The sequence below is a fragment of the Theropithecus gelada genome, chromosome 6 (assembly GCF_003255815.1).
Source record: "Theropithecus gelada isolate Dixy chromosome 6, Tgel_1.0, whole genome shotgun sequence".
In the NCBI taxonomy this organism is placed as follows: domain Eukaryota; kingdom Metazoa; phylum Chordata; class Mammalia; order Primates; family Cercopithecidae; genus Theropithecus; species Theropithecus gelada.
In genome coordinates, this window is record NC_037673.1 from 72,166,979 (window position 1) to 72,184,922 (window position 17,944).

The window sequence follows — 17,944 nt, forward strand, 5'->3', positions numbered from 1 at the left end:
TATAATAAATGTAAAAAAATGGATGAGATATTGTACATTCTTTGTTTCATACAACATCTTCAGAATCCAGTGTGTGTTTCACACAGCACATCTCAGTTTGTACTAGCCATGTCTCAAATGCTCAAGTGTCACCTGTGGCCAGTGGTGGCCATCATGGGCAGCACAGCTTTAAGGACCATGTGAGTGCTTACCATGTGCCAGACCTCACAGAAGACTTTAGATCTTTTCATCCAATCCTTGCCTCAGTCCTGAGAGACTCCTGTTTTATAAATGAAAAAACAAAACCCACAAGGATTATATAACTTGCACACATCCACATGGCTAATATGCAACAAGAGTCCAAGCCAAGACAGATTTGGTTTTAAATCTGTCCATCCCCATTGTCCTTAAGCACTAGACACACTGTAGTGGGAGGGAGGTGGGTTCCCTGTCATGGGACTGGATGGTTACTTACGTCTGAGGTAGAACTTTGGCAATGAATTCCACAGGCCTGATGTACAGTAGAAGCCCAAGAGAAACAGGCTGTGTGAGCAGTTTGTCCTCCAGCAACTCCTGAGCAAATAAACATTCTTTGTCTTTGGTGGGACACGTTTTAGTGACTCCAGTCATTTGGTCATTACACAGCTTCTCTAAAGAACTGGAAGTTCCCTAGAAACTGTATATCACAATTAGTTCTGAGAATACTATTTCAAATAAGAAAGTTACTATATTTACACTTTTTAAATCACCCAAAGCTTTTATTTGTAACTCAGCGTTCCTGTTTAATACGTTGATGACGATGGCTGGAGGAAGGTGGTGTGTAGGCAGGAAAGGATACATGGCTTTCTCAGCCACAGCCGCCTTAGGAAATATGCCATCCCCCACGTGGCTGTAATTAGCTGTGAGCCCACCTTTGACTCTCCGTGGAGTATTTAGCTGTGCATTCCCAGACAGCCTGTAAATCCCCAGCAGCAAAGGGTCATGGGGCCAGAGGAAATGGTTCTCCAAAGGCCAGGGGGAAGGGAGGCAAGGAAGACACATTGTAATTGTTCTTTTCACACAGACTTCTGATAAATAGGAAATGGGAAAAATGATGTTTACAGATGGCTTATTGGATTTTATCCTATTTTCAAAAGTAATATATTTGTAATTAACTTGGAAGGTTTCTCTGTCATTTGGGAGTAGTTGCCCATATCCTTCAAAATGTGAAAATTTTATTTTCATTTCTAAATTTCATGCTACATGAACATTTCCTGCTAGAGTTTAGGAAGAAAAATTAGTCATTCAGTGATATCATGTAATGACTTTGAAATAACGGGACTACAGTAAAAGTGAAACTTCAGACGTCAATTAGACCAGTGTATGTATAATTTAAACAAACATTTGTCTGTGTTTCCTTTTCTTCCTTTCTTTTCTTTCTATTTATCTATCTAGCTAGCTATCTGAGATGGAGTCTCACTCTGTCACCCAGGCTGGAGTGCAGTGGCACGTTTTCAGCGTACTGCAACCTCTGCCTCCTGGGTTTAAGCAATTCTCACACCTAGGCCTCCTGAGCACCTGGAATTACAGGCACATGCCACTATGCCCAGCTAATTTTTGTATTCTTAGTAGGGACGGGATTTTGCCATGTTGGCCAGGCTGGTCTGGAACTCCTGACCTCAGGTGATTCGCCCACCTCGGCCTCCCAAAATGCTGGGATTGCAGGAGTGAGCCACTGCGCCTGGCCCTTTTTTTCTTTTTATATTTTTTTTATTTTCCAATAATACTGTTTCCACCTTATGTAAAAGTGAACAAACTTGACCCTTTATCTTTTGTGTTAAAACCTTTTTACATAATTACATAACATGATCCCTCACTAGGAAGGGGTGGCCAATTGCCATAAAAAACACCTATGAGAGAACACATGGTTTTCGTACTTCCAGAATTTTCCAGCTCTTTACTATTTACTGAGAAGCTCTTCTATTCTATTCTACCTGAAGGTGAGGACCTAACCCTATTTGTTAGTTGCTCAGGCCCTTGAACACCATCCTCCTCGCCGCTATGCCAGCTGACAGCCCAAGCCTCCACAGCTCACACTGGACGTTTGCTGCCACTGGTCTTCAAACTCTTTCATAGCTTTCTGATAGCAGGACAGTTGGTCTGGCTCCTAAAGGCTTATGAGGTATTAAGCCGGCCCAGAAGTCTAGGTGCTATTAACGTCAGGAAGGGAGAATATTAGATATATTCCTGCACTCTGCAGTAGCAGGCCATATCAGCAGCACTTGTTCCCCTGCCCATCAAAAAGTAGTCTCGGTCTAAAAAAGAAGGAAAGGTATTTAGAGAGGAAATCTTGTGATATACTTGTGCCCATGTTACTGACAGTATAATCCTACAACATCAAGCACATAAAGCCCAGACTTTGATTATCAAGCATTCATAAACTTTGAAGAGTGTCTTACCACAGACCTGGTGAATATCTGCAAGAATGTTTTATTTTAAGGTATTATCTTTGAAGCTTCAGTATTGTATGTGTTTGTGCACTCTCTTAGGAGAAACAGATATTTGTGCATAAGGACTACAGTCTGAAAGTCTGTCTCTTTCTCTGTTTTAAGGACCAAGAAGCTGATAATTGATGTGATCCGGAACCAGCCAGGGAACACATTGACAGAAATCTTAGAGACACCAGCCACTGCGCAACAGGTAATTTGGCTTTAAGTGTAAAATAATAATAGGAGTTGATTTTCTTAGTAAATCTTTATGCCAAATGTTTATTATCTCAGAGAAACTGTATCTGACATGGTCTAGAAGTAAGGAATTTTATCTATTACTGTAGTAAACTGAGTTCAGCCATATATAAACCTGTATGAAGTATCAATGGGGATGAAATAGAAAATACAGCGCCAAATTCATGCCGAATATACTTTTGTCTTAACCTAGGATGATAGTTCTGGGTTTTTCAAAGCGTGGAAATGTTCATCAGAGTATTTATCACACAGTAGATGGGCAAGTAAGTCAGTTGAGAGAGTTCTAGCTGACAGGATATTGAAAAATATCTTTCCAATTTTATGTATTTACTAACTTGAAACAAATAAGCATCTCACATGTTAAAGATGTTTTCCAAATGCTCCAGAAGAAACTATTGAGTCCACTGGGTCAAAGCATCATTATGTTAGCGTAAGTAAGGTTTCACAACAATCTTGCATTTAGCTTTTTATTAACATCTTTGAAAATGTGTCATTGTTCATTCTAAAATAAATTTAAAGTTGTTATTTTAGTACCAATAATTGCCACTCCCTAAACAAAAGTTAATTATTTAATTAACTACTTCTTAGCAGAGCTATACATAATTTTCCTGGATCATTCTTAATTTAATTGATTGCCAAGGAATCCTTGTAATGGTTTTTAATTTAAAAAATATAAAAGGCTGGGCATGGTGGCTCATGTCTGTAATCCCAGTACTTTGGAAGGCTGAGGTGTGTAGATCGCTTGAGCCCAGGAGTTCAACACTAGACTGGACAACAGTGAGACCCTCATCTCTAACTTTTAAAATTTTTTAATAAAAAATATAAAACTAAACTTCAAATCACGTGTTTGTTAATGTGTGAATATGTTTTCAACAATATGGGTAAAATATTACACTAGGTTCGTATAAAAGACTTTTACTCCTTACTATTTTTCATTTTCCCCTAAATGTGTCATGAATAAGTGACTGAGAACACAGACTTCTGAGATCAAGTATACCTCTGCACCTCCTAGGTGTGTAACTCTGCGCTCTTAGAAGCATTGCTGTGCCGCAGTTTCCTCAACTGTAAAATGGGATTAATCATAGTACCCAGTTCACAGGCAGGATTAAGTGAGTTAAAACATGTTAAATGGGTACATTCGTATCTGGCGTATATTAAGTGCTCAACAATGTTGGCTGCTGCTTTTGTTATTTACTGCTAACCTGGTAATAATGTTCCTGTGTCAATAATGTTGACCTACCTGTCCTATGTCTGACATTACTGTGCCTAACTAATAGTCGTTTCCTTAGACTTCATCTATTGAGTCAGTCAATTGTCTCGTACAATGAAATGGGAAGACCAATAGTCTCTTTTTATTACTGTTTCCTTTTACAGACTATCCAAAGAGTGTTCCTTCATTTATTCATTTACTCATCGTTTGTTTGGGAATTTATGATATGCTATCTTATTCCCTTTGCTCAAAGAAACTTTGCAGGTTTTTCAGAGTTGCTGGTTTGTGATTCCCTTATAAGAATAAAGCTCTCTGACTGCCTCTGTTGGTTTAGTTCAGGACTCTCCGTAAACATGGCTGATGTGTGAGAGTTTAGCTGGGTTCTGAACATTCAGGGTTCTCATAGCCACATTTCAATAGATAATCTAGTTTTAGTTTCCTCGGCTAGACTATCCAGGAATCGAAATCCTTCCATCTGGGGAATTACAAAGTAGCAGTTATCCATTAAAATATGTCCATTACTATGGTGATTTGTCACTTTGGCAATAAAGCAGCTATTGATAATTGTTCCCAAATAAGGCTTGCTATCAAAAAGATGAAGTAATTCCTTTCAAACTTCAAATCTCAGGAAGAACATGTTCTGGTTCTAGTCTTTGAACTTTGGCTGGAGAACTACTTTCATTTTGACATTAACTTGCATTGTGTAGCTTATGAACTGTGAAATTAGGGGATCAGAGAAAAATCAGCATCTTGATATTCTCTTTTCAGGAGGCAGACCATGCCACGGACATGGTGAGCCGTGCAATGATAGATTCCAGGACTCCAGAAGAAATGAAGCATAGCCAATCTATGATTGAAGATGCACAGCTGCCTCTTGAGCAGAAGAAGAGGAAAATCCAGAGGAATCTTCGGACATTGGAACAGACTGGACACGTGTCATCCAAAAATAAATACCAAGACATTCTCAATGAGATTGCCAAGGTTTTTGGAAACAGTATTCTTTCTTCTTCACTTAGCAGACATTTGCTAATCACCAGTCAAGTGCTGGGCACTCTGTGAGGTGGCATTAGGGATTCATGGTTGCATATGCTGTGGTTACTGCACTCTTCAATGTTACAGATTTTTAAAGGTTTCAAAGCAGTTGATGACTTTTTTTTTTTTTTTTTTTTTTTTGAAGTGGAGTCTCACTCTGCTGCCCAGGCTGGAGTGCAGTGGCGTGATCTCAGCTCTCTACAACCTCTGCCTCCCAGGTTCAAGCGATTCTCCTACCTCAGTCTCCGAAATAGCTGGGACTACAGGCGCACACCACCTCGCCTGGCTAATTTTTGTATTTTTAGTAGAGACAGGATTCCATCATGCTGGCCAGGCTGGTCTCGAAATCCTGACCTGGTGATCCGCCCGCCTCGGCCTCCCAAGCAGTTGATGACTTTTAAGAGAAAATAATCACAACACTTTGAAGTCATTAGGAGAGTTGAAACAGACCAGAAATAAATACTAAAAAATGTACTTGACAAGTTTGGTCTATACCTTTAAGCTAGTTTTAAAAATAACATTATTTGGAAGAGTTTTCTCCTGAGATGTTAGTTGTCATATAGCTCAGTTGCCTTAGAACCTGCCATTGAGATGAACTCTGTGTCCCAGATCATTTGTTTTTAAGCAATTTAACCTAAATGCAGTTCAGACTTGAAGATTAGTTTCTGTTTTCTTATCCCATGTTTTTACACTTGAGAAACTTCCTGAGCAAAGCGTCTCAACTTAGTGCAATGAAACATCACAGGAAGTGGCTGAGATCTGTTTGTCAAGGATAAGGAAGTATATATTTGGGTTAGAAGGATATTTCATTCTTTTTATTCAAACATGCAAATTAATATGGATCTAGAGGTTAAAGGCAGTTAAATGACCAGAAAAAAAATAATAAATTTTCTCATGTTCTGGGAGGGAAATGCGCCCAGCTTTGTTCTTTGATAGAAAGTTATGTTCAATTCTGGCAGTAGGCTTATTCCTTCTAGCCCAAGGGACTCAAGGGCAATAGCATTTCTTTCTTTAGTTTTGGGGTAGAAATATTTCTATTTGGGAATATGGGGTAGATAAATATATGCTTTTGCTTTAAAAAAGAAAAAGGCTATCATGAAGACATGATATTCTATTTAATGAATATTCTATTATATGAAGAATTTCTATTTAATGAAGAATTCTATTTAACAAAGAATATTCTATTCTAATATTCTATTCATGAAGAATTTTTACCTAAGGGCATGGGGAAGTTGTGGGGGGAGTGTATGTGTATGTGGGTATTTGTTTGAATTCCTAGGGGAATGGTTTTTAATTTGTCTACAAAAGAAAAACAATATTAAACAGGCATCATTTTCTTAAGTCAAACACTTTCATAACTTACCAATTAGAATTACCAAAAAAACTTATATCTGCAAGTTTAAATTTAGCATAGCTCTTGTAAGCTATAAGCAGCTTATGCAACTTAATGTTCTAGGAATTCTATTTAAAGCCAAGTAATAGTTATCAATGTTGAATCTTTTCACTCAGTCTTGACAGGCTAGTGTTGTTTTTTCAAACCTTGAGAAATATTTGTCAGATTTGTTCTTTTCTTATTTTAAAAATCAATTTAACAATTAAATGTAAACCTTTTTAGTTTAAAGTACTATTCAAAGAGGAATATTCAAAATAGTCTGAAGAGGCCAGGCACAATGGCTCATGCCTATAATTCCAGCACTTTGGGAGGCCAAGGCAGGCAGATCACTTGAGGTCAGCAGTTCAAGACCAGCCTGGCCAACATGGTGAAACCCTGTCTCTACTAAAAATACAAAAATTAACCAGGCATGGTGGCGCAGGCCTGCAGCCCCAGCTGCACAGGAGGCTGAGGCAGGAGAATCACTTGAACCCCGGGGCATAGGTTGCAGAGATCAGGCCACTGGACTCCAGCCTGGGTGACAGAGTAAGACTCCGTCTAAAAAAAAAAAAAAAAAAGTCTGAAGAAATTGCATTTCTGCTGCTTTGTGCCCCTTTTAAAACACGATTTTTCCTTAAACTAAATGTGTAGTTATTCTAAAATAACTTATTTGCCTTTCCATCAAGAAAAAAATTAATGTTAACAAGTCTCTTAAAGTGAAATATGTACACTTTCCCGTTCTGAAGTAAAAAGGGATGGGAACCCTGTGGTGGTGTTGAGAGTAAAATAAGGTACCTGAAATAAGCTACAAGTCAAGTTACAAATAGTGACTTACTACTGCTTGATATTCTTCTTGTCCCAAATTGGCAATATCATAAAGCAAGCTTCTGCTTAAATATGATAGCTCTTACTTGTTGTTTTAGGATATTCGAAATCAAAGAATCTATCGTAAGCTTCGAAAAGCTGAATTGGCAAAACTTCAGCAGACCCTGAATGCACTTAACAAGAAGGCAGCATTTTATGAAGAGCAAATCAATTATTATGACACCTACATAAAGACTTGTTTAGACAACTTAAAAAGAAAGTAAGTTAAAATCATGTCACGTTCATTCGTAATGTCATGATTTATGAGATGTCAGTTCTGCATTTCTATGCATTTGGGTTGGGTATGGAAGAAAACTTTTTGCTCTGTCTTATAACCGAAAACTGGAGTCTCAGTTTTATTATTTGCCACTGTGAACTAAGAAGTCAGGAGCAAATGGAAGCTTTTCAATTCCCCACCAGCACTAGAATTAAAGTGACTTACCTGTTGCATATTGAACAAATAGCATTAGTAGTTGGGGAAGCACTTTCATTGTTCCTTTTGTCTTTTTTAGTCAAAGATTTTTAAAAATACTATTATTTTTAAAATCTCTTGTTTTTGGACTATATTTTGTATAATTGATCATGTTAGTTAATGCCAGATGTTTACTAATTGCACAGAGCAGCTGAATGTTTTTAAACTAATGGTTTTAAAAAATTATTATTGACACAACCAGCAAAATTTGGTAGCTGTCTATTATCCATTAGCATAAGTATTATAGGTTTTTATATACAGTATAGCCATTTTTAATGAATATCCTTTGCTTAGTAATTATTCTTATCACTAGACTATGATCAATGCTAGTTAAATTTTAATTACCCATTTAAATATGTAATACAATATTTTTATATAATCCTTGTCATCCAATTGGCAGAAGGAAATGGTACTGTATGGAAAAATCTGTTGCATTAATCATAGATCTTTTAAATTTTGTTGCAAATTGACTACAATGTTATGTATTCATGAGGTACAAGATGATATAATTTGTTATTACAATATGAAATAATTAATTCACATATGCATCACCTCAAATACTTAGTTTTTGTGATGAGAACACTTGAAATTTACTCCTAGCAGTTTTTAAAGTACAATACACTATTATTAGCTATATTCACCACACTGTGCGATAGATTTCAAAAAAACTGATTCCACCTGAGAGTTCGTATCCTTTGACCATCATCTCCCCATTTCCCCCACCCTCCAGCCTCTGTAACCACCATTCTGTTCTGCTTCTATGAGTTCAACTTTTTTAGATGCCACATATAAGTGAGAACATGTGGTACTTGCCTTTCTGTGCCTGGCCTATTTCACTTAGCATAATGTCCTCTAATTCTATCCACATTGCCCCAAATGACAGAATTTCTTTCTCTTAGGGCTGAATAGTATTCCTGTGTGTGTGTGTATATACCACATTTTCTTTACCTGTTCATCTGTGAGTAGAGTCTTAGGTTGATTTCATAACTTGGCTGTTGTGTGAGTAGTGCTGCAATGAACATGGGAGTGCAGACATTTCTTTAACAAACTGATTTCACATCTTGGAATAAACACCCAGAAGTTGGATTGCTGAAATCACAGAAGATTTGATAAAGGGATGTAGCCACATTTAAACCTTATTGATTTGGCTCCCACTAGTCCTGAATTTTAGTTTGTTTGCTTCGGGCTTCTCTCTGTTTCTCTTTCTCTCTCTCTCTTTTTCTCTCTCCCTTTTTCTCTCTCCCTCTATATATATACACACACACACACAATACACTAAATATATATACACACACACTATACATAGTGTGCATATTCATTTACAATTACATAAATATATACATTATATAATGTATAGTGTACATACACTATACACTAAATATAGGAAGGAAGGAAGAATATATACATATACATGCAAGGAAGAAGTTGGTCAAGCTTATTTTCAGTAGAAATGAGATTGTTAGTGATTTACTTTAAGGCATTTCACACAAGATCCACAGTTGGGCGAATTGGATTTGGGTTCTGATTCTCTCTTACATTGTGTGATCTTCAGCCCAGTTCAGTGAACTTTGAGCCTCAGTTTTCTCATCTTTAAGGTGGAATTAAGAGTACCAGCCTCACCAGCTTGGCTGACATGGCGAAACTCCTTCTCTACTAAAAATACAAAAATTAGCCAGATGTGGTGGCATGTGCCTGTAATCCCAGCTGGAGGTTGAGGCAGGAGAATCACTTGAACCCAGGAGGCAGAGATTGCAGTGAGCCAAGATCACGCCACCGCAGTCCAGCCTGGGCGATAGAGCAAGACTCCATCTCAAAAAAAAAAAAAAAAAAAAACTCCCCCACAAAAAACAAAGAGTACCAGACTCACAAGTATGGTTATGAGAGCTACATGATATAGTATATAGCAAAGGAATTTATTAATTTAAAAGTATATGGAAATGTTAATTTTGGAAATGTGAGGTAATATTTATAAGGCACTTAGAACAATGCTGGCCACATGGTGTTTGTTAAATAGATTAAAACCGTCCTGGTGATATCTTTATGTAGGACCACACAGTTCATGTTATTGCAAAACAGCTACTTCTGAAATGACTAAAGATAACCACTTGGTTCAATATACCTGAGAAAGTAGAGTGTAAGTTTTATGAAAGATGTTAGTCTGTAATGTAAACTTCAGTCACTTGGGAAATCCCTTTCCGCTCAAACAGTTTAGTAGTGAAGTTTTACTCTGTGGATGAAATTACCTACTATCACAAAATAAAAAGGTGTATATCCAGTGTCTGAGGGCCAGGTATGAACAGCGATGTCACTCTGGGTATGGTAGTTGCACTACCAGAAGCCTCTGCATTTGCCATCATAACCACAAATGGTCTGTTCTTATTTTGTCAGAAATACTCGGAGATCAATTAAACTAGATGGGAAAGGAGAACCCAAAGGGACGAAGAGAGCGAAGCCAGTGAAGTACACTGCGGCAAAGCTGCATGAGAAAGGTGTCCTGCTAGATATAGATGATCTTCAAACGAACCAGTAAGTGTGACCTGGAATCTGCATAGAACACGCATGCCATTTGATTTCTTGTGGCCTTGGAGAGAGCTCCATTTGGTCTAGCAAGGCTTACCCTTGATTACTGATTGGTGAGAAGAGAAGAATACATGAATTGTCATGGCTGCTCTTCCCTTGGCCTCAGCATCTGGTGCTGTCAGTCATATGTAGTGTGTTCAGTGGTTGTCTTTCCGTGGCTTGTGCAGTATGTTTGGGTTGGTGAACCTCCAGAACTGAGTCATAGCAAGGAGAGTAAAAGGCTATCTTTTGGTCTTGATGGATGAATTATCTACCATTGCAAAATAGCACCTTTCTCATTTAAAATAGGCTGTGCCAACCCCTGGATCAGAGCCATTTCCAAAGCATGCTGTGAGTGTGTGTATTCAGTGTAGTGGAGAAAACAAACCCTCCTTCACAGCCCCACATCAAGCACCACATGCTGCCTCTTTTTTTTTTTTTTTTTTTTTTTGAGACGGAGTCTTGCTCTGTCGCCCAGGCTGGAATGCAGTGGCCGGATCTCAGCTCACTGCAAGCTCCACCTCCCGGGTTTACGCCATTCTCCTGCCTCAGCCTTCCAAGTAGCTGGGACTACAGGCGCCCGCCACCTCGCCCGGCTAAGTTTTCGTATTTTTTTAGTAGAGACGGGGTTTCACCGTGTCAGCCAGGATGGTCTCGATCTCCTGACCTCGTGATCCGCCCGTCTCGGCCTCCCAAAGTGCTGGGATTACAGGCTTGAGCCACCGCGCCCGGCCTGCTGCCTCATTTTAAAGGGGTCATGAGCCCATTGTTCCATCACTCTCTTGTCCTAAAATCTCAAGGGAAGGCAGACTCACTGGCATTTGCCTCTTCTTTAACTCCTGCCTGTATTCGAAGCCTGGCTTCTGTGTATCCCATAAAACCTCCTGACAACACCAACTCAGAAGAAAATACTTCTTTCTCTTTTGAAGTTCCCTTTTTTTTTTTTTTTGAGATGGAGTCTCACTCTGCTGCCCAGGCTGGAGTGCAGTGGCACGATCTTGGCTTACTGCAACCTCCACCTCCCAGGTTCAAGTGATTCTCCTGCCTCAGCCTCCCAAGTAGCTGGGATTACAGGCACGTGCCACCACGCCCAGCTAATTTTTGTGTTTTTAATAGAGACGGGGTTTCACCATGTTGACCAGGCGATCCGCCCCACCTCGGCCTCCGAAAGTACTGGGATTATAGGCGTGAGCGACCGTGCCTGGCCTAAAGTTTCTATAAAAGTTATCATCTGAAGTACTCAATTGGCTATAGGTCAGTAATGTTCATGTTCTGTGACTCACATATTTCCAACTATATTTTATGCTCTTGAAGAGCAAGGATGATATCTTCTATTTCTTCTGTAATAAACCACCTATGTCAGAACTCTGTGAGCTACAGATCTCGACAATAGCCATCAAACTTAGTGTTTGGAAAGCAGAATTGGGGGAAAGATGATGTGAGGTTTTTGGTGACTTCCTTAGGATTTTCTCAACAAGCTATTCTTTAAAAATGATTATTTGAGATTCCATTAGTTTGTTTCAGCTTTAAGCACATCTGTACTTGTAATTTCACGTGTATGAATGTTCCTTTCTTCACAGGTTTAAGAATGTTACATTTGATATCATAGCTACTGAAGATGTAGGCATTTTTGATGTAAGATCAAAATTCCTTGGTGTTGAGATGGAAAAGGTGCAACTCAATATTCAGGTAAGCTGCTGGAATTTCTGCACATTGATGATAAATTTTATATGTGGATCATACATTGCTATCCTGGCTCTTGCTCTCCGTGACAACAATAAAGTTTAACAGAAAACCAGGGCCAGCTTTCTTTGCCAATATTTGTTAAGTGTTGATGATTTTTCAAAGCTGTGACTTTTCAAATGATTGGAAATTAATATGCTTCTAGCTGGCAAACCATAGCAGTCAGTTTCTCTAAGCCATGTTTCCATTTTATTTATTTTGTTTATTTATTTTTTTTGAGACGGAGTCTCGCTCTGTCGCCCAGGCTGGAGTGCAGTGGCCAGATCTCAGCTCACTGCAAGCTCCGCCTCCTGGGTTTATGCCATTCCCCTGTCTCAACCTCCCAAGTAGCTGGGACTACAGGCGCCCGCCACCTCGCCCGGCTAGTTTTTTTGTATTTTTTAGTAGAGACGGGGTTTCACCATGTTAGCCAGGATGGTCTCGATCTCCTGACCTCGTGATCCGCCCGTCTCCACCTCCCAAAGTGCTGGGATTACAGGCTTGAGCCACCGTGCCCGGCCCATGTTTCCATTTTAAAGCTTAGACAAAAGAATATAATTTAAAAGTATTCAGAGCTATTAATAAATGCTATAAATTTGCCTTTTATTGGAAACTTGCATTTCTTTCTAAGACTATGTATGCCCAGGACTGGAACTTTCATGATCTCATTTCTCCCTCTTTCCTAGAATGGGTTTTCTTATTTGTGGGGGTGGGGGGAGGGCAATTGAGAAAGGGTCTTGCTCTGTCATCCAGGCTGGAACGCAGTGGCGCAATCATGGTTCACTGCAGCCTCAACCTCCTGGGCTCAAGCCATCCTCCTGCTTCAGTCTGTCAAGTAGCCGGGACTACAGGTGCACACCACCACATCTGGCTAATGTCTATATTTTTTGTAGAGACGGGGTTCTGCCATGTTGCCTAGGCTGGTCTTAGACTCCCGGGCTCAAGTGATCTGCCTGCCTCAGCCTCCAAAAGTGATGGGATTACAGGCATTAGCCACCACACCTGGCCCCTAGAATAGTTTTTACATCAGTTTATTAACTCTATTCGCCAAATGTTTGTGATCACAGAAATGAAAGGCATTATGCAAAACAGATATCTATAAATAGAAAAATGGTGTTTGCAATATAAATTATTATTTTATCATAAAAGCCACATTTAAGCCACATACACATGAATGAAAACTGAGAAATCCAGTTTCTGTGCTCAAAAAAAAAAAAAAAAGTTAAGAAGGCAGTGCAAACAAATGTTCATCTACCCCCAACTTCTTAATCCTTAGCACAAAATCAATTTACAGAAATAATTGAATTTTTCTTTTTTGATCTAACACTTTTTACATGGAAATAACATCTTTTTACCTGGGCCCCAAACTACTTACAAAATGGTTTCCAGGTGTTTTGCATATGTTTACGTGAATCATCTCACTCAGATCCTGAGAGTGATGTGAATTCTGGCCTCACTGTCTGTGCAGCCCATGGCTGCATGCACTGGAATTACCTCCCCATCATGGGAGTCTGCCAGAGCCCTTCTTTTCTGGCAGCCCTTGTAAGTTTAAAAAGAAAAACAGGAGCTGAATGGATTTGATAATGGAGTAAATTAGAATTCGAAGATAAGATGAAAGCTGTTATGTAATTATGGAAAGTATTTTTAAGTAAACAGTATTGTTTTCTAACTTACTTTAAATGTCACTAAATGTATCCATTTAACAATTTAGCTAATTAGGGTCTTCAGTTACTTTGTGTAATAGATAAATACAGGAAGAGAAAAGAACGCACTTGTGGTGATACCGTTTGGTTAGTGATTCCTCTGTAGAAATAGCAAAAGACATATGTGATTGCCAAGAAGGAAATTATCCAGGGCCAGTCAATATCAACTGAACCAATGAGTCACAAGTGACCAGGAGACACCTTATATTGTGTTTAGAGAGAAAGCAATAATTCCATGAGACTTCCTTTGAGTACTGGTACAAAAACCAAGCTTCACGTGTTCCTTTGTTAAGGATTCTGTATACAGTAAGATTAGCTGTTCATACTATTCATTTATACACATAATGGATTGTGAAATGTTAATCCTTAGCTATATGCAGGTGACCAATATGTCTTGGGTTTTTAAAATCAGTAGCACATAATCGGAACTGGCTACATCATTAGCAAGGCTCAGAGCAAAATAAAAATGCAGCGCCCTGTTTTTATAATTGTTAAGGATTTTAGGAGATGACAGAAGAGAATAAAACCCTGGGCATGGGACCCTGTGCAGCTGCACAGATTGCATACCTACGGAGCCAGCCCTGCATTTGATAGCCGTCAGATGTAAAGGCTGACTTCTATTTATATATGTAGCTTTTAGTCAATTGCATGAATGTGTAAATTGCCAAAGAGAAATGTGATGGTCAGGTCTTTACTGTGAGTAAAGGACCGGGAACAGGACCAAAATTTGAAAGGACTAAAGAAAGTCCCTTTTAACATTACCGCTCTATGTCTCTTGGTTATCTTCAGCCCATTCTCCCTTCAGTTCCTAAAGAAAACCGTAGGATAGAATTATGTCCTATAACTATAGGTCATATAGGTAACAGGAGGATATGACTTATGTGATGTATGTTCTGCTTGTAAAAATAATGTCAGGTATTTATCAGGGACTGCAGGGTGGGCCTTCTTCCTCTCCTAGATGAAGAACTGAGGTTCAGAGAGCTAATTATGGACGAGGCAGCTGGGATCCAAGTTCTTCATCACTCTTGTCCGCTGCCTGTCTCATAGGATTCCAGTTGATCCTGCAAGACAAGAGTAACTTACCAAGGGTTTGCATATACCTTAATCTCATATCTCATTCCCAGTAGCACCCTTGTGAAATTGGCAGTGTTATCCCCAATTTACACACAAGGAAACAGAACTTCAGAGAAGTTGTGTCATGTTGCAAGGTCTTAAGATAGCAAATGGCAGAGCTAAAACTAAAGTCTGCTTTTCAAGTCATGAGTGCAGCCATGTTTTCTCTGCTCCCTACTTTGGGGACCCAGCTACTTCCCCTACATATGCCATTCCTTTTCCATCTAACTCTATTGGTTTAATTCTTTTCCAGTAGATTTTGTTTAACAGATGTTGCATTTCCCAAAGGAAAAGTGAATCTCCTCTACACTCTAAATAGCTAAAAGAATTATTGATGAAAGGACTTCAATTCCCTATAGAATTTTAGTTCTAGAAGCATATCTGAATAATGTAGGGGTTTACTTGAGTGAAGTTAGAGGTAATTGAGGAAGTGGAGGAGGAAGCTGTCAAGAGTCAAAGTTCTTTCAAAGATGACTCCAACTTCTACAATTGACCTTGTTAGAAACAAGAAAATGAGGCCTAGCCATTGGGCCAGGACAGCTCAGGAATTACATGTTCCACTGGGAGAGGTTTCCTGTACCTGTGTGACTATGAAATGCTACAGCTTACTTTCATGCATATGGCTGGTGTGACCCAGTTACTTATTTTAATAAGAGAGTTGATTTCCTTTGTTTATATGCTGACAGTGAAAAACAGAATGATAGTTCGACTTAAGAATGAGGGCTTGTTCTCAGTACAGAAACAGAAGTAGCCTAGATCAAGAAGTACAGACCACTGCTTTGTACAATGGTCTCCAAACTTTGGTCACTTCATCAGGAAATAGTATGAGCACTTCTCTCCATATATAGTTATTTGTAAAGTATGCATGCTTCTGCTATTGTACTCTAAAACGTGCTGTATAAAATATATACAAAAAGGTCCAAAAAATGAGAAAAAGTAAATAGAAATAGGAAGTCTAATATTCTTTTTGCCTCCCCAGTGAATTGTCTTGTTCACTTCACTTTAGGAAACACTGCTTTCTGTGTTTTTGTTTTTGGGTTTTTTTGAGACAGTCTTTCTCTGTCACCACGGCTGGAGTGCAGTGGTGCAGTCTCGGCTCACTGCAGTCTCTGCCTACTCAGTTCAAGTGATTTTCCTGCCTCAGCCTCCTGAGTAGCTGGGATTACAAGTGTGCACCACCACGCCCAGCTAATATTTGTATTTTTAGTAGAGATGGGGTTTCGCCATGTTGGCCAGGCTGGTCTCACTCTCCTGACCTGAAGTAATCCACCTGCCTCAGCCTCTCAAACTGCTGGGATTACAGGAATGAGCCACCACACCCAGCCAGAAAACACTGCTTTCTAAAGAATATGCATCTAACCAGAACTTTGTGTTTTGATATTTTCAATTAAAAATGAAATTATAATTATATACCTGACATTAACTTAATGATCATCATTTTCTTTCATACAGCCTTTATCAATTCTAAAAAACTATTTTCTTTCATCTAAGTCACAATCAGTTGGGAATTTATTAAAATGCAAATTAATGGGCCCCACCAGAGAGCTACAAAATAAGAAATTCCTGTGGGAGGAGCCCATACAGCCTGTGTTTTTAACTAGCCTGTGTTTTTAACCAGATGATTGTGATGTACGCTTAAGTTTTAGAACCCCCATCTGTGGCCTGTTGCTATGGTATGCGCCTGTAGTCCTGGCTACTCAGGTGGCTGAGGTGGGAAGATAGCTTAAGCCAGGAGTTTGAGACCAACCTGGGCAACATAGTTAGACCCCACCCGGGCGATTAGGTCAATTGAATCTGACTTTTGTCGACAAATTCATCTAATATGTTTTTTTTTAATACACAAAATGTCAAAGTTGAGATTTAATGATGCTTTTTACAATTTCAGGATTTACTTCAGATGCAATATGAAGGAGTAGCTGTAATGAAAATGTTTGATAAGGTTAAAGTGAATGTAAACCTTCTCATATACCTGCTGAACAAGAAATTCTATGGAAAGTGAAGTGCCTGCAGAAATGTCATGGATTCTGTATCATCTGGATTAGGAAATGAATTTGTTTAATATTTTTGTTTTTAAACATGATTGAAATCACTGCTTATAAATGTGTGATTTTTTTTAAATGACCAAAACTGTTCTGAAGAATGTACCCAGGTGCCTTTTTGCTAATCTGATACTATAATAGAATGAGACATAAAATGAATGAATGGAAACATATCCACGCTGTACTGTGGTATAGGTACTCTGATTGAAAACTTTGGACATCGTGTGATCTGTTTTAAAGTTGCGGGGTGGGGAATTTAGCTGACTAGGGACAAACATGTAAACCTATTTTCCTATGAAAACATTTTAAATGTCCCACTTGAATAATGTAATTCTTCATAGTTTTTTTTAATCTATGGATAAATGGAAACCTAATTGTTTGTAATGAATCATTTAGACAGTTTTAAGCCCTGTCTTCTGGGAGTTATCAATTTTAAAGAGAACTTTTGTGCAATTCAAATGAACTTTTTATAAGTAATTGAAAATGACAACACAATAACACTTTCTGTATAAAAGTATATATTTTATGTGATTTATTCCTACTAAATGAAAGTGCACTACTGCCTCATGTAAAGACTCTTGCACGCAGAGCCTTTAAATGACTAAGGAACAACATAGATAGTGAGCATAGTCCCCGCCTCCACCCCTCACAATTTATTTGAATACTTCAATTGTGCCTCTCAATTTTTTGTAATGCTAAAAAATCAGTATCTAGATGGTTTTTAAACGTATTCTCTGGAAATTGTTTTATGTAAAATAAATGTTACTTAATTCCATTAATTTGGCTTTTAAGTTGTCATAATCAATCAAAGTCATTTAGTGGGTAGGGGAAAATTCTTGGTAGTGTTTGTCAGGAAATAATACATTTCTTGCTGTACTGGTTAAAGTATAGAGCAAGCTGCTGTAAGGAAAAGATACAAAACCCTGGTGTCTAAAACAAGGAGTAGAAGTTCGTTTTTCTCAAATTCAGCTCAAAGGTGAGCAGATCCACAAGGTAAAGAGTTTCAGGCAGGTCAGTTGGCTCTGTCCTCGTACGGATTCCCCCCAGCCGGATGAGGGAGAGGATGGTGAAGAAGTCCAGGGCAAGCCTTTTCAGTTATATGCATCACTTTCACTTCCACTTACATCGTATTGGCCAAAACTGAGTCACATGGACA

At 38.8% G+C, this 17,944-nt stretch overlaps 1 protein-coding gene across 4 annotated transcripts in view; it reads left to right on the forward strand.

Moving 5' to 3' along the window:
* IQGAP2 (IQ motif containing GTPase activating protein 2) overlaps window positions 1-17,567 on the forward strand; it is a 310,751-nt gene extending 293,184 nt beyond the window's left edge. For all 4 annotated transcript variants that reach the window (XM_025387819.1, XM_025387820.1, XM_025387821.1 and 1 more), the window contains 6 exons: window positions 2,571-2,658; window positions 4,681-4,893; window positions 7,240-7,400; window positions 10,041-10,178; window positions 11,792-11,900; window positions 16,635-17,567. In XM_025387819.1, coding sequence (XP_025243604.1) covers window positions 2,571-2,658; window positions 4,681-4,893; window positions 7,240-7,400; window positions 10,041-10,178; window positions 11,792-11,900; window positions 16,635-16,748 — 823 coding nt within the window. In that variant the 3' untranslated portion in view covers window positions 16,749-17,567. The remainder of the gene's footprint in view (window positions 1-2,570; window positions 2,659-4,680; window positions 4,894-7,239; window positions 7,401-10,040; window positions 10,179-11,791; window positions 11,901-16,634) is intronic.
* Window positions 17,568-17,944: the final 377 nt, after the last annotated feature.